This window comes from Mytilus trossulus, chromosome 8 (assembly GCF_036588685.1).
Source record: "Mytilus trossulus isolate FHL-02 chromosome 8, PNRI_Mtr1.1.1.hap1, whole genome shotgun sequence".
NCBI classification, from domain to species: Eukaryota; Metazoa; Mollusca; class Bivalvia; order Mytilida; family Mytilidae; genus Mytilus; species Mytilus trossulus.
This window is the reverse complement of record NC_086380.1, coordinates 9017146-9030008: the sequence shown is the minus strand read 5'-3', so window position 1 is coordinate 9030008 and position 12863 is coordinate 9017146. Positions and strand designations below refer to the sequence as shown.

Sequence of the window (12863 nt, the reverse complement as noted above, 5' to 3'; positions counted from 1 at the left end):
ATGCATTGGTTCAATGAGAAACTCAACATTTAAAAAACAAGAAAGTCATTTCATATTACATTACTTTAGCAATGATACAGTGACCACATCGTAAAACGTTAGTCTTCGTTTGATATGGTGAGGAAATCACGTCATTAAAAAAAAATGAATCGAGTTTATGTTTTATCTTGTCAATAAAAATATATATAATGATAATTGAAACGTATTTTGCGAGGTCGATTATTTCTACATAATACCTTCCTTTAGTTTGCGCACACTTATATGTATTAGGGATGTTTAATTGTCATGTTTTTGATTTTTGGTAAGATTTTCGGAATCATCCTCATGTTGTATGCCTTAAAATTGTTTGCTCATTGACCCCATTTTTCTTTTTATAAATCTTTTACATGTATAATTATAAGACGTTTGTAAAAATCTGATAAAATCTTATTTATTTTTTAATAGTTTTTGAGAACTTTAACCTGTCAATGATGAAGCTATGAAAAATTAAGAGAGATCATTTTCCCGCCAAAATGTCAATGGCTTATGTCTCAAGCACATTGACCTCTGTATAATTTTTGATTTTTTGATTCCTTAATTAATCCCCTTTCAATATATACTAGTTTCATGAAAAGTTATTTATTTTGAAACTGAGTAGCGAACTTCCTTAACCTAAACTTCTGCTATAATGATGATCGATCATAACGTAGTGTCATTCTGCTGTAATGATTGAGATACAAGAACTAGATATAAATGATTCGTTTATGTCTTTTCAATACTTTGCATCTTCTAGCTTGTTAGTATAAGATGTATTAATTTTTCGATTTTATAGTTTGTTAAGTTTATTAAATTGTTAATACGAATGTTAATTATACCTTCAACAACTACTTGATCTATCATTATTCCTGTTTTAATAACTTGTATCCGTCAAGATCAACAGTTGCCTGGAAAAATGTCTGCAGCAATGCATTCAACGAAACATGTTTTCACAGCAGAAAATAAACCCAAATCAACATCGTTTGAAGGTATTTTTCAAAGAAAAAATATGGACACTTTAAAAAAACAATTAAGTTAAACATTATAAAAAAAAACTATTTGAAAATCTGACAAACCGTCAACACGTTAAGATGCAAACATCAAGTTAGATTCACGGATGTCATACTTTGTCTGAAACCTACACCAATTTCAACACAATAGTTTCTAAAACCTTCGTAATCAAAAGACTTTTTTTAAATCTATTGTCATCTACATGTACTAGTAGGAATTTTGAACAAACATATCTAGACCGTTGGTATAGATTATGGAACAATGTGCAGTAATGACCGATTTATATCTCCATTCAAATAAGGAACACTTTATTTTTGTCACGTTAGGGTCTTTTGTTACCTACTATTTTTGTTTTGGCTCATTACTGTTTATACCGAAGGCAATACGGTGAACTGTAATTTCTCAAATTTTCCTCATTTGAATTCTTTTGGGTAGTTGTATCATTGCCAAACATACAACGTCTCCCTATCTTATTTTAAAAAAGAAGATTCCCAATATGAATGATAATAGGCAAGTTTTGTGCACCAATAATGTGGATCGAAGATATCCCAATGCACTTCAAGCAAAATGATACAAGTAAGGTAAGCTTTGCTTTATGATTGGATTTAAATGTAAATTTGCCAATGACAGACGTTTAAGTCTAAACTTTATAACACTCATATGATTGTAATCTTATTATTGTTAACAGGCTCTTTTTAACCAAATACCATCAACACCTTCACATGAAAAACATATATAAAGATTTAAGTATATATGACATAGAGGGCTTTCGCTTCATTTATATACCTATATGGAGTTATTTTCTTTCAGAACGACGGGTCATTCTTTTTCAGAATCAACCCGGACGATACCATGTTTCAATGATATATGCTCCAAGGCATAAAATAATGACCTGTGTGAGGTAAATTAACTTGAGGAGAGACACAAGGAAGTTAACACATATACACACAAGGATTAAATGATCACATGTTGACAGTACTTATATCCGTTTCCCGGTCACATAGGTCAAGGAAACCTTCGATTTAGGAAATACTGAATTAAGTTAAGACACACCAAGGCTACACAAAATTATGTACGTTCTTTTTTTTTCTTTCAAAATTTTAGATTCAAGGGTGAGTCATAAACAGTTTGGTAATAATTTTTTAACCGTTTAGCAATGAACAATGAATAATGAAATCATTTTACATTTAAGTATGAAAGCCTGATGTGGAAGAAAGACACTACTCCTTTCATATATCAGTACTATAAAATGCTAAATTTCAGTGGTTTAACTATTAATTTATTGTGCTTTCGTTTAAGCTGTAGTCACAGTATATGGATAATGAATTAGGCAACACATTATTATACATATAACACATTAAATGTGTTACGCATTAAATATAATATATATGATATTTCATTTATATCTTCCAGAAAGAAGAAACAAGTATAAAACAAATACATAAAAATATTGACTAAATGATGCATGTTTATTCCTTGAACAACTTTGATAGATACACTTTCTTCTAAGTTACCGCATGAGGGAGATGATTTATCGGCGATAACAGTACAGCAGGTTACATATTTTTATACCAGCAATATATTTTCGATTATTTTTGGGACGAAGAAAAAAAACTTTAAATATAGTTATACATGTACTCTCTTCTAATTAATGGTGAATACATGATCCTTACATTATTTAACACTTAAGAGTAAAATATCGAGAATGTTTGTTATTTAAAGGCAAATATTACCAGGGCTTACTGACTGTGAATGTATTGCGGAGTATGAATTGTAAAATAACAGGTGGGGGACGAGAGGTACTTATACATACACAAGACGACATATATCAGAGGGACATTCAAAGGCATAAATTGAAAATAAACTGACAATGCCATGGCAAAAAATGAAAAAGACAAATTGTCCAATAGAAGTACACATGACAGAACAAAGAAAACTTAAGAATAAGCAACACGAACCCAAAAAACAACTAGGGGAGATACAATGTGCTCCGGAGATTACCCCTAGTTTTTGGTGGGGTTCTTTTAGTTTATTCTTGAGTTTTCTATGTTGTGTCATATGTACTAGTGATTGTCTGTTTGTCTTTTTCAATTTTAGCCATGACTTTGTCAGTTTGTTTTAGATTTATGAGTTTGACTGTCCCTTTGGTATCTTTTGTCCCTCTGAAGGCCAAATTTTGTAGAAATAGCTAGAAAAAGAGTCAATTGTGCCGTTAGATCGTTTAAAAGACAGAAGGCCAAGACAGAAGGCCAATATATTTTGAGGTATCCAGCTATCAAAGCATCTGAATCTATTTTATAGTTAAGACATGACGGCTGCCACCTGTTACAAGTCGGTATTGGCATTTTCTTAAATAACATTCAGACTGCCATTGAAACTTTCGTACTCGGTGTTGCTATGGTTTTCCCACCAGATAAATGATCGCAGAGAATGTTGTGCAGTGAATGGGAATTTATAAGACCCCCATTCATTTGGCGGTACAGGGAGACAATTAACGGACTAGGAACTGTCCCCCTCTGGCACATATCTCTACCTTACCGGCTCTTAAGGGGAGGGTATCAAACAATTTCCTAGGGTTCACTTTTGTCAACAAGAGAAATCCCATCGACTTCTGTTATCAGAAGAGAGGTGTCATCTTCGCCGTACACGTAATTCAGGTTGTTTGCATTTAAAAAAAATCGGAGAGTCTGTTGTTTTCAGACGTCTGTGTAAACATATCGGAGTTCACCATCCCGTCCACTCTTGTACGAAGGAGGGATGTTTTTGACACTTATGTTATTATAGGGTCACCGATATGCTCTATATCGGTTTGTTTGTCTCCCTGGAACTGGTTAAACTTTTATCTGCGGTCTATCAAATATTTTAACTTGGAAGGTGTACTTGATTAGAAACTGATGACTGATAATCCTATAATATAACATTGACCACTGTGGATTAAAACAAAACTATCATTTTATAGTACATAGTAACTGGCAAAAAATATCCTGTCCCCATGTATCTCTGATGAAAAGTAAATAAGAATGCAAATTAACATACTTTATGAAACAATTTAAATTTCACTTCCGTCTTTAAAGGAATTTTCTTTTACTCTTACTTATCCAATTAGAAATAGATTCAAAAACTATCATTTATATTGATTGAGCAATAACGAAACACTTTAATTTCAATTTTGTCTCGCTTTGGAGGTTTATATATATAAATGTGACAACTCTGCCCCAGACTTATGGACAGGATCACCAGTGAAGTGATACTCGCCAAACAAAAAAACTTAATGTTCATAATTATATACTAGTATATTGAATTGACTGGTAGCAGGTCTCGACTACGGATACAGTTATTTTGTTGGACCTCCTGAGTGAATGACTTTGAGACTGTATGTGTCGGCTTCTCCAGCTAGCATGATGCATTCACGAGTAAGAGCAGGTATTGGTTTACTTGAAGAAAGACAACCGTGTCTTTAGCGGTTAAGGTATCTTATTCCTTAATATATTAATGCGGCTATAAGCATTGGGCATGTACACAAGGGCATATGCGTATATCACAATCGTTTCATCATCCTTAATATGTTATTCAGGTCTCAGATAATGTAAATGCTGTGACATTCCCGGTTTAGAGTTTATATACCCTGCGCCCGGAATGTCACAGTTCTTTCTGAGACCTGAAGTACGCATATATTACGGATAACCCCTCACTTAATGTTATTTTCCAGTGCAAGTATTTGTTGACAACACATAATATACAAGTTGAAAACCCAAACCTAATATGTTCGGTATACGTTAAGGATTTTCTAATTTACTGTGAACATAATTTTATCGTGTAGGTTATAATACTTTTATCCTTAAAAATGTTAATTGCGTGGTTTTGTATCAACAATGTATTATTGACTGAAGCACGTCATTATTTTCCCTCTGTGAGACTCTGACAGTCTGATAGCTTTTGACTACGTCAAATAGTAACCGGTATTATGATGACGTTTTTGAGGTTTCAATTGGGGATAAAAACGTCGTATATACCCCGGCAGTTTTACGAACATATACTGACTTCTCTGTGTTGTTATTCAACCAAAAATTCGACACATTTGTAATTTGTACTATTTATTTATGTTACTTGCGAATGGCTATCGACAGAAATGAAAAAAGGAAAACAGTGTTCTGTGAGTATCAATATAATTGAATTCTCATGATAAATTTTGTCTATAAGAAAAATGTCCTCAGTTTAATAAGAATTTTCGTGATTTCCTTGTAACTTTGACTTATTCAGTTATGTTCTTGAAGTCATATCGTATTGGTCTTCACTTTTCTGACCAAAAACGTGGTCATAGGTCCCTTCTTTCCTTTCTTGTCTGTTATGTCGATCGGTGGAATCATACATGGTATCGACTGCATGGCTGTACACGGCTGTGTCATTTACAACATGTCTCTTTTCATTTGCTTTATCATATACTCCTTCCTCAGACATTGCATATAGTGATTGTGCGTCCTTAGATGGTTGACTATATTCTTGTCCGCCTTCAATACCTTGTGCGTGTGTGCTGTTAGTAGCCTGATTATGCGATTTAGTGTTATTTGATGGATACTGAGGGAGTGATATACCTTGTTGACCCATATAGTTATCATCTGCATTTTTTTTCATAGAATTTGAGATTTGTTTATCCGAGTTTTTGCCAATGTATCTGAAAAAACAAAGCATTTGATACTAATAAATGCTGACAGTGGCTTCATTAGTACAATAATGTTCAACCGTTGTCATACATAAACAATCATTTATAGTTTTAGTGTTTAGATTTTGATCAATGATTGTGTTCTGTTTTGCGAGGTTCGATCATTCAAACAGTGTTCTATGTTAACTCAAAGATTGCACAAGTCCAGAATAAATATAAGAAATTATTTTGTTGGTGAATCGATGAGCGTTTTGTTTCTAAATCTTTGCAATCTTTTGTAGAAAATACGAATATTTGAAAACCTGGACAAAAGTCGAAAAAAAGTTAGGACAATATAACAGAACATATCAAATTCCTTCGAAAAAAATTACTAGTTTGAAAAGATGCTGCAAAAATAGATCTATATCTTACATGTATGATAAATTTAATAAATCACCAGGCTGAGCGCTTTCGATGCTTGTTATCTTTTTGCTCGCAAAATACGTGCAAGTTAGTTGGGTTTTTTTTCTTTAGGCCTTGTAAATTCTTGTAATTTTTTCTTTACCAATGAGCTATGAATGCTAACACACTTGAGATACATCTTGTTACTCAAATAATATTAGAAGCAGTTTAAATGCTGTGTATATTTTTGGATACAGACGGAAGATTAAGCTTGACTTCTTTTATTGATTTAGAGGTGTTTTATTGCAAGATCTTACTGGTCATGTTATGTTGTTTATTTCATATTTTTATTATTTCATATTTTTATTATTTCATATTTTTATTTCATATTTTGTCATCGTGTGTTTCAAATATTAGAATACAAACCGTATTGAAACTTTATACTTTATGCTATTAAATATAAATCTTTATTTTTTTTAACTAGATTAGATCGTTGGTTTTCACGTTTGAATGGATTTACACTTGTAATTTTTGGTCCCTTTATAGCTTGTTGTTCGGTGTGCTCCAAGGTTCCGTGTTGAAGGCCGTTCCATGACCTATAATTGCGTACTTTATAAATTTCTATTTGAATGGAGAGTTGTTTCATTGGCACTCATACAACATCTTCCTATACCGATCTTTGAAATTGTAATGTTTTAACGTTATAGTCAGGTTATACGTAGATTCTATATTGATTTAACTTAAAGATAAGAAATTTAAAGTTAATAGATATAGTTTATTTGATTCGTACTCGATTTTGCCTTTTAGCCATTTGTTTCGAGTGTCACTTGAAATTGAAATTAAAAAAAACACTCTTTTTTTGTGATATTATTTGATGAAATAGAACTAGTTAAACATAATTTAAATATCTCCTAAGTTTAATCAATTAATATCGACTCGACAAGCTCTTATGTCCACATGTAGCTACTAGACCCGTCAACAACAAAACAGATGTTTTTCTCCTCCTTGTTTTCAACACTTTAATTAACAAAGTTAGCTAAAGAAAAGCTATGGTGGCATAGGTATGTCACTGTAACAAATGCACGTATTGTTGGGCATTCCCATTCCACTATAAGTCGTTTTCAGAATAAAAATCAGGCAACAAACGATCTTAAAGACCTTCCGAGATCAAGAACACCCCCTATTCGATCTGCTAGAGAAAATCGAGCATAGTAAAGATGGTCAGAAGGAAAATCATTGCTTACAATACAATCCTAAAAAGAGAGTGGTGGCCATACATGAGTGGTGGCCATACATGAGCCTTTACACACGAAATGTTTGCGATCGACTGATTGCTAGTGGTTATCGTGCGATAAGATAATTTTGGGGACATTTACTCAGGAAAATACACACAATTGTCCGTTTCAAATGTAGTGCAGAGCTCGCAAAAGCTCGAAATTAGCATCGTAGAGAAAGATCAATCGTTCAAATAGAATTCGGTGTATCTTCCTAGGCCAGATCATAGACAGTATTTGAACCATATCGAGCATATATGGGACACTGTTAGTCGTAAAGTGCGCGAAAGGTCACCCCAGTTCAAGCACGTCATGAAATAAACATGCCCGTCATCAGAAATGGTTGCTGCTACCTTAGAAACACATTAGTCGATTTATGACAGGAATCAGAAGACGTTAAGAGGCGGTTATCCGTTTGAATTGAGGTTACGCACAAAGTACTAATTCTTTGGCGTATAACGACCAACCATGATGTGAACGACTTTTTTAATATTAATTTTGAAATGTCTGACATTTTTTGTACAAAAAACACTTCATTTTGTTATTTAAAATGTGGTTAGATAAAACATTTTTTTCATACATTTTTGTTCGTTTAAATGCCAAATTGTTATCATAAACTATGTTTCAATATTATTTTACAAATATTTTATCATATTCCATTCAAAATAAGAGGCTGATTTTTCAAGTTTTAAAAAATCAAGGTGTTACAATACTTTTTGCATGTGTATATTCAAATTGAAATATAAACTCAAGTATGGTTGATCATTTGTTCTAACCATTGTTCAAATCTTATAAATCATTTAAAAAAAATACACATGAAAGTAAATAAAAAAACTAGCATATTAAATGGTTTTCAAAAGCGGAGAAAGCGAATGACTTTTATTAAGATATTTACTAAAACTGCTGTTTAATAACATTTCGAAATCTATTTGAAACAAACTGCGATTAAAGATGTAGTGTCTATCATGTCTATAGTTAACATGTTAAAACCTCGATTGTTATAAATATATATGTTACAGTGAATTTGTATAATCAGGGATTATGTAGAATCCCTGATTTTTCAGGGAATATGTAGAATCGCTAAAATCATTAGTAATTATATATAATCCCTGAAAATGACCAGTGATTTTATATAATCACTGAACATTTTAATAATTATTCTACAAATTCCCTAGTATGATTTCAGGGATTATGAATAACTTAATGGTCCTTTGTTTAAAAACAAAATTAATATAGACAAATTAAAATTTTAAGTTTCTTTCATTTTCCTTGCCAGATGAAATAATTTAGCTTTTAACCACAGAGGATGATTTAAAAGATATAACCAACACAAGGTTTCGAGATAAAGTTGAAGACTTAAAAATTAAAAATATTAACCTTCCCTTTATAACGATAGCTTAACATGTATTGTTTGTTCATTTAAAGCCATCGTCAAATGGATATTCATGCTCTATTTGTAAATCCACCAGCATGTTATTTGTTATACATGTAAAGCAAATGGTGAAGTAGATTATGGAATATCTGTTTTGTGTGGGTTTTTTTGTTCAAAGAACAATTTTTAAGAAATTCAAACTGTGAGAACTTAGGCATATAAATGTAAAGGAAAACAGGCAGAACTTGGGATTGACAAATAGAACAAACTTTAAGAGGAAGCTTGCATATTCTCATATCAATTCGTCGACGAAATAAAAAAGAAAAGGGAAACCCAAAAAACATAATGGCAATTCCTAAAAAAAATGTCTAAAAAAGGATATTGCCTGACCACAAAATAATGGTATCAGTATCTTCTTTGCTTGAACCAATTCAAGGTTGCAAATTCCCATTTATTTATTTTTCAATTGATTTATTTATTTATTTTTTTTTTTTTTGGGGGGGGGGGGGTACCTGCGTATGTTTTTACTAAACTTTTTAGTTTTCTCTTAGGCGTGTTTTTAAAATCTGATTCGATATGTGCAGGAAAAGGAATTTACAAATGTGGATATTGTGGTAAAAACAGATTTGAAGCATATTATTTTAATGTATTGTGTTTATCAATTTAATATAGTGATTTAATATGTGCAACTCCAATGTGACTGAAGATGAAATCCACGTTTTGTTTTTTTGTAACCGTTTCTCTGTTAGAAGAAACGATTTCAGACCAGAACTCGCCTCTGTTAATTTTGACTCCCCAGAAGAATCACTAAAAGAACTGTATGTAATCGCTTAACTAGCCAGTGATTCTACATAATCACTGAAAATTTCAGGGATTCTACATAATCACTGTTTATACAAATTCACTGTAACATATATACTACTCTGGATATGGATTAACATTTAGATCACACATGATAAAGACATTTCAATTCTCTCTTATCAATTGTTATACGAATATTCTTTTTTGATTGACAATGGACATTAAATTGGCAAAGCTGTTTTAGACTGTAATGAATATATCTAAATGTAATTCAACAAAGTTTTATGCCTTTGTTCATGTGATAAACATTGCAAACTGTAACCTTAAAACAACTTGGGTCATATATAGCTTGTTATTCGGTGTGATTCAATGCTCTGGGTTGAAGGTCGTACATTGACCTATAATTGTTTACTTTTATAAATTGTTATTTGGATAGAGAGTTATCTCATAGGCACTCGTACCACATCTTTTTTATATCTATTAATATGTATATTATAAATGTCATTATACATGTAAATGTTCATACCTTCGCCTCCAGATGGACACAATGACTACAACGATGACAACCACTACAATAAGAGCTACAGGTATTCCTACAGCAACTCCTGTAAACATATATTTTTTTCTGTACGATTGAAAATAATATTTTAAAAGTACAAATGATTTCTAAATTCGAAATCAATTTATCCTTCTCCAAATTTAAACCTGTGAACTATGTTTGTATCACCAGCGAGTGGTTATTTTGATCCAAGGTTTTCATTGTTTAAAATTCGTTTGATGTTCTTGACTTTCATTGGATTTCTTACTTCGCGTAAAACAATGGCGACCGTCACTGATGAGACGTCACATTGAACGAACATAGCTTTTTGTAGACGATTCGAATAAGAAAAGAAAGAAAGATAATACCTCCAAACATTGCATAATATTATATGTACATGTATTCACTCTTGACAGTTAAATGTAACATATCTACATATCTCGAGCACACAATTATCGTATTTCATTCGATGCTATATTTTAAACTATGAATAGAACAACCCAAATCAATCGTATAATCAAACATTTAAACGGTATACACAATATTTTGTCCGATTTATCTTTTGATAAAAAAACGTAACTCATAACCGATTGACCTTAACCAAATTTCAACTCTGATTATATCTGATTGTATGATTTGATCATTCGGCAGAAAAGTTATATATTTTACAGAACTGGATCATTTACTCTATGGAAGATTATGAGTCTGTTGTGGTATCAGCTTGTTCTTAATCAGGAGTTCGGTCAATTGTCCATTCATTCAAATTGAGAATGGAAATGGGGAATGTGTCAAAGAGACAACAACCCGAGCATAAAAAACAACAGCAGAAGGTCCCCAACAGGTCTTAAATGTAGCGAGAAATTCCCGCACTCGGAGGCGTCCTTCAGCTGGCCCCTAAACAAATATGTACTAGTTCAGTGATAATGAACGCCATACTTATTTTCAAATAGATCAGCTAACAATTAGTTATTTATTATTGATTTCACAAATTTTGGTTTGCAGAATTCCGACTGAAAGTAAAAATATAGCAGTTCGGGTTTTTTTTATGAAAAGAACCATACATCTCACACAATGCGATATTTATATGAAAAGATACTTTTAAACTGGTACATGCATATGCCAATCGAAGTATGCACATATGTTTACTCGTTATAATTATCCTGAAAAATAACTACTATTCGAATTAATGTCGGACTGGGACAAATATATTATTTATTGTTAAATGGATGATTACGTGAGTTCACGTATTCCGTACCTAAAGTTGACGAGTCTGATGTTATTGCGGACATCTTAGTAGAAGTATTTGTGGCACATTCACCTGGTCCGCCTCTTTCTGAAAAGAAAAAAGAATTCTTTTGAAATGTTTCTCATAAAATGCATTTATATTAAAAGCAATTATTTTCATCATATTTTTTTACAATTTTGCTGACAATGCGTTGACAATAACGAACATACATGTATACAATACAGGATTTGTGTTCCTGTGATAATCTACAAAAATCATTGACCAACCATTGGTTCTTTTTCATCAATCAGCGATGTTTTGATTGTCACAGTTCGTACATCGATAGTAAGTCTGTTTAATATTTCTTTTTTTTTTGTCATTTTCAATAAAACATGTACAATTAGACGTGTGAGTTATGACGGAATGCTTGTATTCGGCTTCAAAAACATACCCCTTATTATATTCAGTATATTCATATTCTCATACATTAAAAACAAACTTATTGCAACTTACATTCACCAGTAACATTTGCAGTTGTAAGTGTCGTAACGTCATGGTTGTTATCTGAATAAAATAAAAAAAGTATGGAATCAAGGTCTGTTATTATACATGACAAAATATCTTACCTGACAAATATAAAATGCAATTTCATGCGATACATTCGGCTTTTGGATTTCTGCGTAGATTCCATAGAGCAACTTAATATTTATCAGAATAGTAAGAAAATGGAAAAATGGTGAATTAAGGTAGTTCAGGGGTAAAGAAAAAAAATGACAGAATTTTCTTATACTTTGTGCAATTTAACTTTGAAGAATTGTAAATGAAAAACTGCAAAAAAAATTGGGGGTCACCGGCCATCTAAGATATATTTTGACCTCTGAAAATGAGTGCAAATAGGTTATAGGGAATTATAGGGAAAATGGACACAAATACACTTTGATTGAATTTTTCAGGGCAAAATAAATGACAGAAGTGGCTTATTTTTTCATACTGTATAGCTTAATGTCTCTATTTTATAAAATTGAAATAAAATTCGGGGGTCAGCGGCCATCCAAGAGATTTTTTGACCGCTGAAAATTAGTGCAAATAGGCTAAATATAGGAAAAACAGACATAAAATTCCTTTGATTGAATTTTCAGAGCAAAATAAAATACAGAAGTGGATCATTTTTTCATACTGTATAGCTTGATGTCTCTATTTTATAAAATTGAAACAAAATTTGGGGGTCACCGGCCATCCAAGAGATTTTTTGACCGCTGAAAATGAGTGCAAATCGGCTAAATATAAGAAAAACAGACATAAAATCACTTTGATTGAATTTTCAGAGCAAAATAAATGACAGAAGTAGATAATTTTTTCAGACTGTATAGCTTAATGTCTCTATTTTATAAAATTGAAATAACATTTGCCAGTCATCAGCCATCCAAGAGATTTTTTTTAGCAAAATAAATGACAGAAGTTGTTCGTTGTTCAAAGAGGGGCTGACCTATGCGGTTGTATAAAGCCGTGTCTGGTTATTATTGTGCTTAAACCATATTTGTGACAACATATGAAAAGTGTGAGCTGACAGTCTGCTTAGTTTTTAT

At 32.0% G+C, this 12863-nt stretch overlaps 1 protein-coding gene across 1 annotated transcript; it reads right to left on the bottom strand.

The window, feature by feature from the left end:
* Positions 1–5115: 5115 nt before the first annotated feature.
* LOC134681630 (uncharacterized) lies at positions 5116–11381 on the bottom strand. The gene is made up of 3 exons (XM_063541281.1): positions 11308–11381; positions 10041–10119; positions 5116–5698 (listed from the first exon to the last, which is right to left on the bottom strand). The coding sequence occupies exons 1-3, from the start codon at positions 11339–11341 to the stop codon at positions 5287–5289; spliced, it is 525 nt and encodes a 174-aa protein (XP_063397351.1). The 5' UTR covers positions 11342–11381; the 3' UTR covers positions 5116–5286.
* Between the last annotated feature and the right edge of the window lie 1482 nt (positions 11382–12863).